This window comes from Silurus aristotelis (assembly GCF_946808225.1).
Source record: "Silurus aristotelis genome assembly, chromosome: 2".
Taxonomy (NCBI): Eukaryota; Metazoa; Chordata; class Actinopteri; order Siluriformes; family Siluridae; genus Silurus; species Silurus aristotelis.
Window position 1 is genome coordinate 36,378,005 of NC_139575.1, and position 18,700 is coordinate 36,396,704.

General features: G+C 37.7%; 1 protein-coding gene across 1 annotated transcript; it reads left to right on the plus strand.

Moving 5' to 3' along the window:
- Positions 1–1,047: 1,047 nt before the first annotated feature.
- htr2ab (5-hydroxytryptamine (serotonin) receptor 2A-b) lies at positions 1,048–15,216 on the plus strand. The gene is made up of 4 exons (XM_083560816.1): positions 1,048–1,221; positions 3,004–3,553; positions 12,775–12,975; positions 13,797–15,216. Exons 2-4 carry the CDS (start codon positions 3,196–3,198, stop codon positions 14,600–14,602), a joined length of 1,365 nt encoding a protein of 454 aa, XP_083416942.1. The 5' UTR covers positions 1,048–1,221; positions 3,004–3,195; the 3' UTR covers positions 14,603–15,216.
- The last annotated feature ends 3,484 nt before the right edge of the window (positions 15,217–18,700 follow it).

Below are 18,700 nucleotides of genomic sequence, written 5' to 3' on the forward strand. Positions count from 1 at the left end.
CGGGGTACAGTGATGATGATCAGAAGTGAACTGTATCCTGAGTCAGTGTAGGAGACTGTTGACATTAACTACAGTCCAATCCATCCTCAAAGCGCCTGTTCTTACTCCGGAATTTCATGGAACCACCCAAGGCGTTGATGAGAAACCGTCCCAAGCTGCACAGAGTGGCCTCTAGTCAAAGAGAACACTATCCAGAGGCAGGCCTGGACGAAGTGGGAAGATCCACGGAGGGGAGAGAAGCAGGAACAGTGGTCACAGAAGCCTTAGGAGCAAGTTTAACTTGACCGAGAGAGAGAGAGAGAGAGAGAGAGAGAGAGAGAGAGAGAGAGAGAGAGAGAGAGAGAGAGAGAGAGAGAGAGAGAGAGAGAGAAGGGGGTGACAGGAAGAGAAGGATATGGATTATTAAGTGGCCTTATTGTTGTATTTTGTTCATTTTAGTACATTACAATAAAACTGTAATTGTAACAGGGGTGTGTAGATTTTTTCCTATCCATAGTAATTGAACCATTTGTACTGTTAATGCTTTAAATCTATTTGTGAATATTCATGTATCATATTTTATATGAACTCAATACACTGATTGATCATCTTTCCATCCTGTTCCTCTGTCATTGAATCCCAGGTCAAGTGCTTCTCCAAAACCAGTTGTTTTTCCCAAAACAGCATTAGTTTATATGAAAGAAACATGTAGTCTCTGAGATACAGTGTTCCTGTATGGATTCGATGGCAAGGCTTCAGAGAAGGAGACGAGAACGCCCGGGAGGCTGACAGAGTGAAAAATCAGCTTCAGTAATTCCATAAATACGGGGTTTGAGGAGAGAAATGTGTGTGTGTGTGAGCTTGTGCACGTGTCTGAAGGTTTTTTGTCTCGCCCGAAGGAGCAAAGCGAGAAGAGGTTTTTCTGGAGGGAGCTCAAACAAGCTGCCTTCAGTTACGGATTGTAGAGCCTGAGAGGATTGAGGAGAAGAAGAGAGAGAGACAGAGAGAGAGTAGGGGTAGTGGGTGAGCGAGTGCGAGAGAGGGAGGGTAAAAAAAGGACAGAGAGATGGAATAGAGGCAGTGAGAATGAGGTGTGGAGCGTCTGAGAGACGGGGAATGGATTCTGTGATGAGTTTGTCTCACTTGGATGCTGACCGCTCTGGACCACTGAGGGTATTTCTGGTTGGAAAAAGAGCAGAAAGGACTGTGTTGCTCGGGAAATGCTCCGGAGGTCAATAGAAGGTAATGTGAATGTTTGTTTGATGATTTTAAGATGTATGAGGTTTTAAACTTTCATGGAAGTCTTAAAAATGTACTACTTAATTGAATGTATGCATACGGTAATATTGGATGGACGATTAAAATATCTGTGAAGAGCTTTGGGATGAAAATTTATTGGGCTCAAGTTTGAAGTCTTAAAGATGGCATTGTTGGAATTATGTTACACACACACACACACACCCACATGCACACCCACACACACACGCACACACACACACACACACACACACACACACACACACACACACACACACACACACACACACACACACACACACACACATACAACCTCTAATAGTCACATACATAGCTGTATATTTTTTGTTTGAAATGTTCATTTTTGTCTTTTTGTATAATTTGTATTTGTATTGTACATGTTGTTCCTTCTCCTCCAAACACATGGATGACGGAGGATGCTAATAAAAAATCCACCTCATTCATGTTATTTAAGAAAATATACACCGATATAGTAATATAAAGTAATATGTAGGAGCAGTGTCAGTCTTATCAGCATTAGCATTTTATTAGCAATTGTTCGCTTCAAGTCAAGATAATCCACTTTTCTCCAGTTTCTTTTACTAATTTGTTCCACTTCCTACCCATCAGCCCTATCATAAGACATCTATCAACCAGGGAGGGTGAAAGTTATCACATTCTGTTTTTTTTTTCTGTTGAAAAGTCAGCCAACCCCATTTTTTCGAGCTGTTGCGTAACACACTTGGAAGAAGAAAGCGATATCTGCCCCCTTTCCTTGACAGGGAAAAGAGATTATGCTGTAACACCCACCCACCCTGAGAGCACGGCCAATTTTGCTCCCTTGGCTCTCAGCCATGGATCGCTTCAGAAATGTCAGGACTCATACCAGAGATCTCTGTTTCTTCACTCATTTTTTTCAACAATTTGCTGCCAAAAAGAAACCAAATATTAATGTCTTCTAATTTTTGAAAGATATGAGAGATTAAATGGGCTAACACATAATTATCAACCACTGCTGTGTGTTTATACTGTATATTGGTGTGTGTGGTTGGGTTGTGTGTTTGTGTGTGTGCTAAAAGGCCAGTAAAAACCCTTTAAAGTCCTAACAATTCAGCATATACTATATGGACAAACATATTGAGACACCTGACTTTTCCAGCTACAGTATATGTGCTTCTTCTCTACGTTTTTAACACAGTGTTGGAGGCACACAGTTGTATTGGACTTGTATTTGGTATTTGGATGTGAAAGCAGTACATTTTCCCTTTAATTGAACTATGAGACCCAAACCTGTTCCAGCATGACAATGGCCCTGTGCACAAAGCCAATTTGAAGATATGCTTTACATAGGTCTGAGTGGAAGATCTCCAACTATAGAGCTTTTACCCCCAAACCTATTGAACACCTTTTGGGATGAATTTTTCACACTGACTGCACTTCAGGCCTCTTCACCTCACCAACATCAGTATCTGACACTAATAACACCCTTGTAGCAGATCTAGACAAGTGCACTCCAAAATCGAATGCTTTCACCCAGAAGAGTGAAGATCATTCTAACAGCAAATGGGGAGTAGATGTAAAATGTTCAGAAAGAATAGTCAGGTGTCCACAAACATTTGTTCATATAGTGTATTTAAAACTCATACATCTACTATTAGTATCAATTTACTGTACAATATGCTTTAAGAAGGATAACCACATAATAAATGAGGACTTCAGAGGGTAAATCAAGCACACGTTAATCACATTTGGGCTTTTTTTCTTCAGATATTTATCCATCATCACAGCTGGCTGCCATCAGAACCTGCCTCACTCTACCTCCATATTGTGCGTGTGTCTTTGAAGAACATCTGGTGAAAACTATGCTGTAAGACATTCACGGCGTTTCCAATGACACGCTCTACATATCTGGCTTTAATCCGCCCGCTGCGCTGAGTGTCTTCTCGCCACGCCACAACCATGTCTGATGAGGAGCAAAGAGCCAACAGGAGCACACATGGGTTCAAACCAGGAGCGGAACTCTGGCTCCTGGGGAACATCTCACCCAACAATTCTGCAAACTCCAGCACTGTTGGGGAGGACGAAACCGTGTCAACTGTGTCACGTGCCCTCGGGACCGTGCAAAAGAACTGGCTGGCGCTGTTGATCCTGCTGGCCATCGTCGTCACGGTGACGGGCAACATCCTAGTCATCATGGCCGTGAGTCTGGAAAGGAAGCTGCAGAACGCCACAAACTACTTCCTGATGTCGCTGGCTATAACGGACATGCTGCTGGGCCTGCTGGTCATGCCTGTCGCCATGGTGACCATACTTTACAGTGAGTCAAGGAAATCCAGCTGAAGCCATTCACATTTAACCCAGAAGGATGTTTATATTATGTGTGAGGGAGAACGAGAGAACATAAACACTCGTAAAAATTAATATATTTTCCAGAAATATAGAAATTCATAGGCAATTACATCAAAGTATTAGATTTTTTTTTGTCAATTTAAAATCTGTAGTTACACCTTTCTTATAGACATTTTTCATAGAGCTCTATGACACCTTCATGCAACCTTTATAACAACTTCAACACAAATCCACTCATATTAACAGATAATTGTAATATATTCCAGGATGTCACAGAGAGCTTTTCCCAATTCTGGTAGCAAGCTGACATAATGCCTGAGTCATGTGACAGAATTTGGTTGATGTGGAGTATTATTGCGTTCATTAGACTGTTATTACTAACTTCTACTATGTCAGGGACATGTAATAAAGACGTGCTGAAGCTTGCTAGGTGAAAGTAATTCATTTCAGATTTCAGGCTTAGAGGAATAAAATACCATTTTAATAACTAGCTTATAATGATGATATAGCTTGGAATAAGCTATTATTAGTATTTATAATAAATTAACACTTTTATTCATTTATCTTTCATATGCACTTTCTTCTATTGGTCAGATTGGATCCAAAATAAAGGCATGATCAGAATATATATATACATTTTGTTCATGCCTTTATTTTGGATCCAATCTGACCATAACACCAGTGCTTGATTTTCATAAGTAAAAGATAAAATGAAACGTTTTACTTGTATCACGTGTATCACGTCAGGGGTGCCACTGATATTATAAGACTTTGTTATCTAATAACAATTCCTTGCAACTTATGTCACATTATAGCTGTAATAATGACAATCTGTCATCGTGTTCTGAATAAGAGGTCCAGAATATAATACTGTATTTAATATTATAATACAACAAGCCATTAGTGTCACTTTAAAATCAAACCAAAACAATATAAATCTTGTTTAACTGTCAGTTAGTTGCTTAGATAGGGTTTATGTCATGTGTTATGACAGGCAGGCTTTTGGAGATGTCATGCAGCCCTATGAACGCTACATTAGAATGTATTTGAAGATAATAGATGGAGAAACTAAGCAGTATTTCTTTTAAATATATATATAAACTGCATGGCCAATATTGCAATTTTGATAGGTCATAATGATTAATTGAATTGGTTGATCAAAATTGATTAACTGAATTAACGTCTCTATAGTAACGACTCCATTCACATGGATTATAAGAATCGGTAAAAACAGTTATTAAACCACAACAAAAATACAATTATATCATCAGTGAAATCGCTGATAATTTTGCTGATAATTTTGTTTATCTGCGATTTCTTCAAAGGAGTCTCCAGTGTCAGGGCTTTGTAACAGCTAGTGTAGAGGAGTTTCCAGTTTCTTGGAAACATGACATCTTGTCTTTTTTTTTATTAATAGTGGAGTAGCTGTTTGCAATATGTAGGTTACAACAATGATAAATTGTCTTGCAGATGTTCTACAATGTGTCAATAATCCACCTAATACAATACAATCCACACACATTGACACATTGTTCGATTTGATCACACCCCCAACTGTTTTATTCTGTACTTAATATTGATGTGTTCTTCACAACTAAAATTAGAAATATGTTGAATGCAAGAAAGAAAAAAAGAAAGCGAGAGACATGTTTATTCAAAGTTAAATCAACAATTTCAAAATGAAAGATGTTTTAACACACACCGCCCAAGAACACTTGAGCGTATTTGTATTAGTGTGAGCATGAAGTGGCAGCATTTTGGTTCATTAAAAACGCAATCCAGCTGTGCAAAAAAAATATTTTCAGCTTCTTTTTTCTGCATACTGAAAAGATGTCATTTAACATTTAGACCAAAATGCATAATGTTGTGATGACCGTGTTTTGAGAAATGAACTTTACTTTGAAATTTGATTAATTAAATTGCACTGATGCTGATCTGATGAAATGCTGTGATAAAAAAAAAAGTACCCTCTTGATTTGATGAGCTTAATTATTTGTCTCCTATATGCAAAGATAATTTTTTCTCAGAATGATGTTCCCGGTGTTGCAAGCCTTGCTAACAGATTTGCCTTAACGCTGTGACAAATGATGCATTCTATGCTAGTGGAAATTTACCTGCCATTGTAGATTAGAAAGATAAGTTAAACATGAACATCTGGATCACAATGTACACATGCAGTAACATGCGGAAAGCTTGTGATAGAATTGTATAGGCCAAAATGATTGTTATCTTTTCTGTTCTGTGCGCTCTTATCTCCTCCAGAACATTGAACATATGATGTGCACGTAAACCAAAAGTGAGTTATCATAGTAAAAATTAAGCAGACAGCTTCATAGACAGCATTAGTCTGAAGAATTGTGTTCATATTTGAAGTTGGAAGCAACATCCAAGCAATTGGAAGTCATTCAAAATATTGTTCTGTACTACAGAAGATAAATTACAAAAATTCATTGTTGTTAAAATTAAGAAAACATTACAGTATGAAAAAAAAAAAATATATATAATGAGAAAAACATCATGTTATAATCAGAAATTTTTTACAAAAACAAAACAAACATTTAAATGAGAAAAAAAATCATAAAAAATAGAAAAATGAAAAAAATTTTCATAACAAGAAAAAAAACACTTTATAAAAAATTATCACGTTATAAAAAGATAAAGAACAATGATATAATGAGAAATATAATTTAGAAAAACCTCATGTTCTAACAAAAAAATTTCGTTATATCTAAAAAAAAAAAAAAATAAAAAAAAAAAATAAAAAAATATAATGGGAAAATGTTTTTTATAATGTGGTCTATTTATTACAAAAATACAAAAATAATTTTCTTAACATTTATGGAAGGAGTCTCCAGTGTCAGCTGCTTGTAACAGTTTTGCTTGTAACAGTAACAGGACGTTTTCTGCCACTTTTTATTTAATTATTAACACCAAGAGAATAAAAAGAGAGGCTTTTTAAAGAACAGCTGTTATAGCTTCTATAATGTAAGGGACAGTACAAGTTGTTAATTTTACATTGTTATTTATTAGGTTGTTATTTATTACGTTTTCAAATGATTTGCTGGGAGGAAGAAAAAAGTGTTGAAAGTTTAACTTCGGAAGATCCACTGTAACCAAAAAAAAGTTTCCCGATATGATTACTTGTAAACCTTTTCCTAGCAAGAATATGTCTGTAGATTTCTGATTTTTCGGACAGAGCCCTTATCTGCACTACACTGATTATGGCTCAGCCTATATTTCCCACATGATTTGCCCACATTGCTCACTTGTTAGAGAATTCGAACAGCTCAGGTGTACAGCATCAGTGCCAGTAATGTTATTTTGAGCATTGATAGCTTTGGCTTTTCTTCTCTCCAGCCACCATTCTATCCAGCAGCAGCTGCAAGTCGCTGAGAGAAAGATTTATTATCACACTTCCTGGCTCGGGCTTCAGTTTCATGCCTGTCCTGAGCTCTAATTTATACACGGTGTCGAAGGTCATGTCATTCTTCTTTAAATAGTGGCTGCCAAAATAGCATTGAGGAAAAGGTTAGCAAGTCAAAAATCCCGGTGTCCGTCAAATAACGGAGGAAAGCACTGATCTGACATGGATGCCATTCACACCAGCAGCTCCAGTGGCACAAATCTGGGCTGTGAATCAGATTAGAGAAGAAGGCAGATGGGGGGAAAATCCTGTTGTAAATAAAGCATCAAACACTGCTGACACGTTTGTAAATTGGATTCTGTATCTATTTGACATTTTTGGTGAAATGAAAAGATGCTGTTAAGTTTTTATAAGGAAGGCAATAAATAATAACTGTTTGACAGCTTAGGGAGTGATCTTAGAAGTCTTACTAGGTGAATGGCAGTGGTGCAGCTCTATTAACAAAGACTTTTGATTAGGAATTAATGTATTGTGGGTTTTTTGTATTAAAAAATCAATGGAATATGTGAATTAAAAATCAAAGGGAATAGAAAATGCTGGAACTATTTGAGAGCATATCTACATTTACATTGCCTAGAGGATAAAACTAATTATTTTTAAATACGGTTGAAAAAACAACAAAAAAACAACCCATTTTTAATTGCCTGTGGGTGAAAAGTTGTTGGTCATCCTCCCCAAAAAAACTAATTAAAATGGCTCTGGACGAACCACAAGATCCATCCCATGGAGAAAGAAACGGATTAAGCTTATAAATTATTTCTGTGGGGTTTTAACCTCAGAAATAAATGTAACATTTTCCTCATTTAAAGTGCACAACTAATACCTAAATACCCGACTCTTACCATTGGATGGTGCTTGCTGCTTTAATAATAATATTAATATTAATATTAATATTAATATTAATATTAATAATAATAATAATAATAATAATAATAATAATTATAACAATTATAATAATAATTATAACACACTCTTATCCAGAGGAACTTACAGCAAGTCTCATTTTCTCATGCTCATGTGCCCCAGTAATGTCGGCTTGGTGGCACTGAGATTTGAGACCATCCAATCAGAAGCCCAACACCTTAACTACTGTGTTACCACCTCCCTATATGTGTGTAACTTGTACCTCCGTAACAGATCTTTTTAATTATTTTTTTTACCTCAGGAAAATATGTAACGGTTACCTGAAAAACATGTATTGTTTCAATTAGGAAATATATATAACTTGTACCTGAAAAACATGAAACGCTTACCTCAGGAAAATATGTAACTTTTATCCCAGGAACAGGTCATTTTTACCTCAGGAACATTTCATTTGTAGTTTAGGAAAAGATATTAGTTTTACCCCAGGAATATGTCATTTAAACCTCAGGAAATTACATATTCCTGTGGAAAACTGATATATTTTCCTCAGGTGAGCATTACATGTTTTTCAGGTACAAGTTATATATTTTCCTAATTGAAACATTACATGTTTTTCAGGTACCTGTAACATATTTTTCTGAGGTAAAAAAAAAAAAAAAAAAAGACCTGCTACGGAGGTACAAGTTTCACACATATATGTGAAATGTGAAATGTTTACGCCATGTTTAACCTTTACCTCAGGATCATGTTCAACATTTACAACAGTAATATGCCATTTAAACCTTAGAACATACCTATTTACTGTTTAAGTTTAGGGACATGCTTAACTTCAGAGACATGTTTAACATTTTAACATTTACCTCAGGAACTTGTATAAGTTTAACCTCAGTAATATGTCATTTAAACCTCTAAAAAACATGTATAACTTTTAACTCAGGAACATGTTTAATTTCAAATTGACTATACGCAGACGACTACTATGATTTATTTTTTTACTATGATATTAACTGTAAAATAATGCTTTTATTCATTGGCAGGTAAATTTGACTTTTTTTTTCACTCTCTTGAAAGCAGTAAAACATTGTTGACACTGTAGTTTTCTCCCTATTATTCATCTATAAATTGTTTTGTTTTTTTGCAGAGCATCTGATATACAATATACAGTTCCTTTTAAAAGTTGCCTCTATAGAAATCACATTAGTTCAAGTATTTTTATATTAACTTGTGATTTAATCTATTGTCAATTTTGCTTTTATAGACAGTGCGTTAACAAGTTGGAATCAAACATTCAACAACAATCTGGTATAAATTAATATTATATTATGATCTGCAAGACTAAAAATAAAAATCTCTTGTTAGATACTCTTTATTAGTCAGCTTGTCCTGTTGTGCTCCTGAAGTTTGCATTTAATGCTCACTTGACCCCTTGATTCTACAAAAAAGTCATCCTACAGCTCTTAAAATGGAGTCAAAGATTCCACTAAAGAGGAAAAAGAACTGTTACAAGAACAACATTAAGATGATAGTTCATTTGAAGAGATGTTTCTTCAACTAATTCCATGCCCTTGATAAAAGCTGGATGCGTTACGGGAATCCTTCCTTGATGTAATTTCTCTGCAGAGTGTGATCGAAGATCTGTAATGAGCTCCATGGCTACGCTCTAAATTTGCTTCTCGCTCCAGCACATTTACACCAAAAATCCCTCGCCACACAATCTCCAGAGTTCCTCCATCCTTCCCAGATATTCCCCAATTTTCTTTTTGTTCAGCACAATTGTGAATGAAGAATCATTAAGCTTTGCAATTGCTAGCAGAATGAAACTCGTCTCTGAAGGATTTGGAAAGGGCGCACGATTCTAGAGTTAGCTCCGAGGATTATCTCCAAAGAGCATAAATCTGCTTGATATGATGTGCTGTCAGGAAATGAAAAGCAAGCATCATGATCATTTTGTGTTATTAGCTCCTGCTTCCAGAATGTCCTTTGGTAATTTATAGACTGTGATTTGCTCTCTATGCTACATGATCTGCTAATAAGCTGATACATCTCACTGAAACTGTTTATCAAGTTCATTTTCATATACATTGAGGAAAATAAGTATTTGAACACCCTGCTATTTTGCAAGTTCTCCCACCTAGAAATCATGGAGGGGTCTGAAATTGTCATCGTAGGTGCGTGTCCACTGTGAGACACATAATCTAAAAAAAAAAATCCAGAAATCACAATATATGATTTTTAAACTATTTATTTGTATGATACAGCTGCAAATAAGTATTTGAACACCTGTCTATCAGCTAGAATTCTGACCCTCAAAGACCTGTTAGTCTGCCTTTAAAATGTCCACCTCCACTACATTTATTATCCTAAATTAGATGCACCTGTTTGAGGTTGTTAGCTGCATAAAGACACCTGTCCACCCCATACAATCAGTAAGAATCCAACTACTAACGTGGCCAAGACCAAAGAGCTGTCCAAAGACACTAGAGACAAATTGTACACCTCCACAAGGCTGGAAAGGGCTACGGGGAAATTGCCAAGCAGCTTGGTGAAAAAAGGTCCACTGTTGGAGCAATCATTAGAAAATGGAAGAAGCTAAACATGACTGTCAATCTCCCTTGGACTGGGGCTCCATTCAAGATCTCACCTCGTGGGGTCTCAATTGATCCTAAGGAAGGTGAGAAATCAGCCCAGAACTACACGGGAGGAGCTGGTCAATGACCTGAAAAGAGCTGGGACCACCGTTTCCAAGGTTACTGTTGGTAATACACTAAGGCGTCATGGTTTGAAATCATGCATGGCACGGAAGGTTCCCCTGCTTAAACCAGCACATGTCCAGGCACGTCTTATGTTTGCCAATGACCATTTGGATGATCCAGAGGAGTCATGGGAGAAAGTCATGTGGTCAGATGAGACCAAAAATAGAACTTTTGGGTCATAATTCCACTAAACGTGTTTGGAGGAAGAAGAATGATGAGTACCATCCCAAGAACACCATCCCTACTGTGAAGCATGGGGGTGGTAGCATAATGCTTTGGGGGTGTTTTTCTGCACATGGGACAGGGCGACTGCGCTGTATTAAGGAGAGAATGACCGGGGCCATGTATTGCGAGATTTTGGGGACCAAACCTCCTTCCCTCAGTTAGAGCATTGAAGATGGGTCGAGGCTGGGTCTTCCAACATGACAATGACCCAAAGCACACAGCCAGGATAACCAAGGAGTGGCTCTGTAAGAAGCATATCAAGGGTCTGGCATGGCCTAGCCAGTCTCCAGACCTAAACCCAATAGAGAATCTTTGGAGGGAACTCAAACTCCGTGTTTCTCAGCGACTGGCCAGAAACCTGACTGATCTAGAGAAGATCTGTGTGGAGGAGTGGGCCAAAATCCCTCCTGCAGTGTGTGCAAACCTGGTGAAAAACTACAGGAAACGTTTGACCTCTGTAATTGCAAACAAAGGCTACTGTACCAAATATTAACATTGACTTTCTCAGGTGTTCAAATACTTATTTGCAGCTGTATCATACAAATAAATAGTTTAAAAATCATACATTGTGATTTCTGGATATTTTTTTTTAGATTATGTCTCTCACAGTGGACATGCACCTACGATGACAATTTCAGACCCCTCCATGATTTCTAAGTGGGAAAACTTGCAAAATAGCAGGGTGTTCAAATACTTATTTTCCTCACTGTATTTGAGAAAGCCTTTTGTTCTGGAACCCTCAAGGAAATTATACAAACCTATTATATAAGAAGCTTGTTTATTCAAATGTAAAGCAGGTAAACATCTCAGTTCGATTCGAAAGTTGGATTTCTGGCGGTGTGTTATTTGTAAATAAATTTGAACTGACTCTTGTAGGTTAGCACTTTAGCCGTGTTGTGTAGATGCCGACGATGCAGATGCTCTTGCAAATTAATTTAATCAATGTACTTCCATGGAAACCTCTTTTCAGAGCTGTTTGTTAGAACGAGCGCTTAACTGTTAACTGTTTGCCTCTCAGCAGTGTGTATGAGGGCTATTTTATAAAGATGTTATCATCAAAATAGAAAAACAGCAGACACAGCAGGGATAATGCAAGGGTGCTTACACATTTTTAGTGCCTTGCTGATTTTTGAACAGGTTATTATTATTATTTTTTTATTCAACTGGAACAAAATGAAAGTGATATTAATATTAAAAGAAGCAATTTTAGCCAGAGGAAAACACTCGGAGAACAGTGCAATATTTGTCCACTTTAGAGCAATATGGCAAAGAGCTTTTCGGAAGTCGACTCCCAAATTATTAAGTTAAAAAAAATTTGATTAAATGAAATGTAACAAAATTCACATCGGAATAAATTTTCCATTTAACAAAAACTTGTTCTGTCCTCTAATGATTTTCTGTTTAATTAAAATATTTGAAGTAGAGTTTTGACACTTCACAGCTTCAGGTTCCATCCCAAGCTTGGACAGTTGTCTGTAGAAATTAGAACGATGCCCTCCCTGTGTCCACCAAGTTGGATTCCTCTCACATCCCAAAGCGCCTGCTGGCAGGTGGATTGGTTATTCTAGGTGTGAATAAATGTGTGAGTGTGTGAATGTAGGTACGTGGTGTCCTTCTATTAGACTGACATCCCATCTATTCACACCTCACACCCAGATCGACTCGAAATTAACCAATTTGAACATCTTTCACCAGCTGGTTTGAGAGTGAGCTTTGGGATTAATAGCAATCTTCCCAGGAATAAAGTAATGGAAAGCACCTCTTGCTTCATCTGTACATAAATGCTTCAGAATTACACTACCCTCTGCTGGCCAAAATGTCCTGAGAAGAACGCTTTACAATGCAAAACCTACAAGCAAATCTGTTCTTCACCTCTTCCTTTCCTCTCCAGACCAGTTGTCTTGCATTGTTTCCCATATGCAGATTACACCTGGCCCTTCCCGTCTGCTCTGTGTCCTATCTGGATCTACCTGGACGTACTTTTCTCCACAGCCTCCATCATGCACCTGTGTGCCATCTCTCTGGACCGCTACATTGCCATCCGTAATCCCATCCAGCACAGCCGCACCAACTCCAGAGCCAGAGCCCGGGTCAAGATCACAGCTGCATGGACCATCTCTGTAGGTAAGAGTCTATATCATACACTTTTTTACTGGTCTGCATGATGGCAAACGTTCTTACATTCAGTATGGGCAAATTCCATGATTATTGCCTGCCATATTGATCTTTACATCATTCTATGTTTAATTCACAAGACTGTTGGTGATCTAATGACCCGATACTACTAGGGTAAAGTTAACAAACTATATCACATATCTCAATCAGATTCTTAAAAAAATACATTTGCTTTGAATAACCAAAACTAACCTTTAGGCCCTGTGTCCAAAAACTTCCAGGCCTCCGAGGCCAACGTTATGACGATGTCTATGGGAATGCTGCCTCTCATAGCTGACCTGAGTTGCTCTGCATAAAAGCATCAGCCAAATGAATTAAAACAAATGTACTGTGATGCTTTCTGGCATGTTTGAGTCATTTCCAGCAAATTGGTGGAACTCTGATTTTCCTGAAGAATAGTGAAACTGAATTTCAACAGTTTGCGTTCTCATTTGCAAATCTCATTTGACTCCAAATCTTTATTTAATGGACTGTAGTGAGTTAGCAGGGTTGCCAGGTGTGTGGTTTTGGACAATTTTGTTTTCAGGTCGATGATTGTTTTGCGTATGTAATAGTAATACTGTCATATGGGTGATCTGCATATATTAGTGGATATTTTCAATGTTGGTATTTTCAGCGTTATTAGAAAAGTTCAAAGTGGAACACTTTTAGAAATCTAGAAATTAAGTTATGCAAAGAACCCTGAACGAATCCTCTTTTTTAAATTGTGTGTTATCTGATATTTTGTACTTAAAGTTTGTAAAACCATATTCAATCTTTGTGTTTCTTAGGAATCTCCATGCCTGTCCCAGTTCTTGGACTCCATGACCGCTCCAAAGTCTTCAAAGACGGCAGCTGTCAGCTGACAGACGACAGTTTTGTCCTGATCGGCTCCTTTGTGGCGTTCTTCATCCCCCTCGTCATCATGGTGGTGACGTACTTCCTGACGATCAGCGCCCTGCAGAGCCAGGCCACTCTGTGTCTGGACCAGCTCATCGCACGTCCCAAGTGGCTGTCCATGCTGGATCTTCTCCCTCGAGGCTCGCTTTCCTCTGAACGCTTATTCTCTCAGACTTCGCTCTGCCCTGACACTATCATCCCTTCCTCCAGGCCGTTCATCCGCCGCACGGCACAGTCCATCAGCAATGAGCAGAAGGCCTCCAAAGTCCTTGGTGTGGTCTTCTTCCTATTCGTGGTCATGTGGTGTCCGTTCTTTATCACAAACGTCATGGCGGTGGCATGCGCCTCTTCAGCGTGCGACCCGGCCCTCATGACCGGCCTGCTTAATGTCTTCGTTTGGGTGGGATACTTGTCTTCAGCTGTCAACCCACTCGTCTACACGCTCTTCAACAAGACGTACCGCGCAGCATTCGCCCGCTACATGCGCTGCCAATACCGTGAACCGAGCAGGTCGCTTCAGGTCATCCTGGTCAACACAATCCCTCCTTTGGCTTTCCACTCTTCCAAACTTCCACTTCAGGGAGACGATTCTTTAAGACTTTCGAAAGAGGACAACAGATTTGGGACATCCTCCTACACGAACCAGGTAGAATCTCTAAATAAGCATGGACGAGATGAGATGGTGAGTCATGTCTGAAAGCATTTATTTTATGGACATAAGGATTGCTCAGGCTCCGGGCTTCAGGAAATAGTGCCACAGATTCTCAAGACTAACAAAGAGCATATGCCATCGGTATATATACATATATATCTCACACTTTCAGTAAATGCAATTTTACAGTTGTGTTGTTGTTGTTTAAAGACATTCCCAGAGGTGGTCTGCTCGCTGCATGGATTCTTTGGGATTTGCCTTTTAATGAAAAAGTGTCTGGCTGGGAAACACATTCAGAAAATATGAGACTTATGATTTGTTAATACCTGTGCACTGCAATTGTCTGGCTTTCTAAATTATCCATTTAACTGCCTCTCTTTTGCATAATCAGATTTCTCATGGGTTCATATTGAATTTTTTTTGTTGTTGTTCAGGATAAACGGGAAGCTGATTAGAATAGTATTTGTGTTAAATGTGCTTTTACAATCATGGGCTCACAATCACAAGGGAAATATAACATTGAAGGATTTAAAGGGTTTTGCAGATTGTATTTTCGTTACCCTGGGAAACAAGACTTAATGGATTATGAACTGTGTGACATAATAAATACCTGTGTATAAATTGAAATGTATGTGGGTAAATAAATAGAATAAACTAAACGTGAGCACTTTATTATATGAAATAATAAGAGACAGGAAGGCATGGAGAAGCAGAGTTACTGTTACTGTTTTGTTTATGAGTTAATAGTATGGAAGTGACAATGCTGTCTGGGTGAAATATTCTTTGCCCTGTCAATCACAGTGACAGTAGCTAATCGTGGACGTTCCCAACATGAATCCAAATGCAAGAGTTGCATTGTAAATGACCTGGGTGACTGTTTATTAGTTACTATGAATTAAATAGACAACTTTGCTTTGGTTGAGAAAATATACACTGGGCCCCCCAAATAAACCGACAGTTTAGTGTATATACCAAAAGTGGAAGTGGTAGTAACTACGCTGTACTAAATGGTTAAAAGTTTGTGGACACCTGACTGTAGGATTCATATGTACTTTGTGAATATCCCATTCCACATCCACAAGAACATTAGTAAAGCCAGATGTGGATGAGGTGAGAAGGCCTGAGATGCAGGAGAAAGCAGGAGACCTTCCTTGGTACAGCAGATCTTCATGTGAAAGAACCACATATGGCTGGAAAAGTCAAAGTCCCAGTACATTGGTCATTCTGGTGTGTGTACATCTCTACATGGTTCACACACTGGGTAAGTTGTCTTTGCTCACTCACTTGCTTTTTTTTTTTTTTTTGCAAACCAGGAGTCTGTAGAGATAGTGGTGTGAACAAACAAACAAAAACACACACAAAAAAAAAACGTCTGGTCAGAAACTGTTTTATAGACAAAATGACTGGTTTGAGCTGACAGAAAGTGCTATGGCAACACAAATAACCCCTCTTTATATCCATGGTGAGTGGAAAACACATGCAGGCTACAACAGCAGTAAAATACAAAAGATTCCATATCTAAGATTAATCATTGCTGCTTTATATTTATATTTTACTCGTTTTTTAATCCATATACTTTGAGTTTTTAACTACTTCTAAATTGTCATTAAAGATGTTTGTACTGAAAGTATTAGTAATATTTAAAACATCGATTTTTTATATAGTACATTGTAAAATTCAAAACATTATATAATGTAGAAATAAATATTTGGTTATCAAAGTAAAACTCAGTGCACAGATAACTGATAGACCTATTCAGAGTTAATTCATCACTGCTTTGCTCGTCACAACAGGAGCGAGTAGTATAATGTAATGTAATGTACAACATAAATGACAGGGTTTAGTCATTCCAATTAATCCAGGCTTTGAATCTCTGTTGTCAATGGTTACACTTTCCAAATTGTATTGCTGCAAATACAAATATTCAGCAAAATTCATAAATGAAAAACAGCCAATTCAGGGACACCCCCCACCCCCTCCCCTATTAAAACATGCTAATGCAGTCCATTAGGCTGACAGAGTCCATGCACATTGCCGCTGTAGACTGCAAGAGCCAAAATTTTAATAACTACAAAATAGAAAGATTATAAAGGCTGGATTGTTGGTTCATTTTCATTGGCTAGAACAGTTTATAGAAGAGAGTTTGTTGGTGCGCCCCCTGGTGACAGGTTATAATACTTATTGACTGTATTTTGGTGCTTTGACCTTTTTTTCGTCTGACACACACCGAATACAGAAAAAAAAAAAAAAAAAAAAAAAGGTCATGCCCTCTTTACTGGAAATGGCAGATACTAATGCTATGTGTCCTCTACTGACCTGACAGGCCGAGACTACACTAATCCTTAGACATATAAACCGGCGTTTTCATCGAAAAAATTTTCACGACCACACTTTTCTTTTCTTATCTCAAAAGTTGCTCATCCACACTGAAAGGTCCGAAAACAGAAGTACCCTGTTCGTGCATGAGCAAAACATAAGATGCTTTGACCTGCATCATTTCCAGCTGCCATTTATTTACTTTCCGTCACGTTCACACTTCGACGTTGATGGTGTTTTCAAAAAGCTACATTTTCGTTGAATAAAAATGTGGTCTCAGTGTGGACCGAAGGCCCAAAAAGGAAACAAAAATATGCTTTTTTAAACGAAAATGTGTCAGTGTGGACATGGGGCCTATAGAGGCCTTATATTGGGGCTAACAGGAAGAAAGGCCACACTCCGTAACTGGGATTGACACTATAGAAGTCATGCCCCCTATATTAGGACTATTTGGCAGAGAGGTGACATCCGTCAATTGGGATTGACATTATAGCAGTCACACTCCCTATATTGGGACTAACAGGAAGAAAAGTGACAAATCTCCACTGATACTGACAGGTATTGACCTGACAGGCAGGCAAATGGTCAACTTATTTAAGTCTAAAGTAATGCATTAAAAATATTTACTTCTCTTGCAAATTGTGGTTAGGTCTGTACACAAGAGGTTTGGAGGAAAGTGCAATCAATCCAGAGACCAGCAGGAGGCAAATAAGCATGTTGAGAGTTATTGAAGCACTGTAAGGGCTCAAAAGCAATAATTCACTGGATTTCTTGTTCTGGGAATAGAAACAAAGAAATGGGCTATAATCTGTGTGGTTTAATTTTCTCCATGGGCTGTCAAGGGCATAAAGTAACTGAACACAAGCAGCCTGTAATATTCACAGTGTGACTGAGGTGACGTGATTGCGGCCCTGAAGCTGTGCACTGGGTGCATCAGGTAAATCATCTACAGGAAATGTGGCTCTATTGTGACAGCAGTGCCGTGTGCAAAGACGAGCTGCATTCAAAGGCTGCTGCTGAAGATGGCTATTAGAAAAATGGGAAGGCCGGGGAGGTATTTACTTATGTACAGGTGCTAAAGTGTAGACTCACTTATCACACTATAAGATACTGTACAACAAAACAAACATATGGTTAATCTGTTAAACACAAAACATGTTAATTCCTGCATTGTTTCAGACATATTTTATTAAAAAAATGTGCTATCTTATTATAAATATAGATATAAATATATATAGAGTAACATATCATACTATACTACTGTATAACTGTACTCTACTAATAATAAGTATAATAATGTTGAGAATGTTATTTATTTATTCATTGATTTATTTGCATATTTTATATGTTTATATGCTGAATTAATATTAATAAAATGTTTGTTATGTATTCCCAAACAGCCTTCGTGCTGAGAAAGGCACCATAACTAATAACTAATAACTAATAATAATAATAATAATAATAATAATAATAATAATAATAATAATCATCATCATCATCATCATCATCATTATTATTATTATCATTATTATTGTTATTATTATTATTCAGTAAGTATATGCAATTTTTTTACAACAATAATAACACAACAACAACAACAACAACAACAACAACAACAACAATTAGGACTTTAATGACTTTGAATGAATGAATGAATTGTAAACTGTAAAAAAAATTGGATTACGAAAAACATTTTGCGTTTCACGTCTCAGGTTTTGTTGATCTGCGACAGCACGTGAATGTAGCACACGTTCAGGTGAAAGTCTGACGTCAAAGCGAGTGCAAAAACCAACCCGGTTTAAATGCGCCGCCCGCGGGTGCACCGTC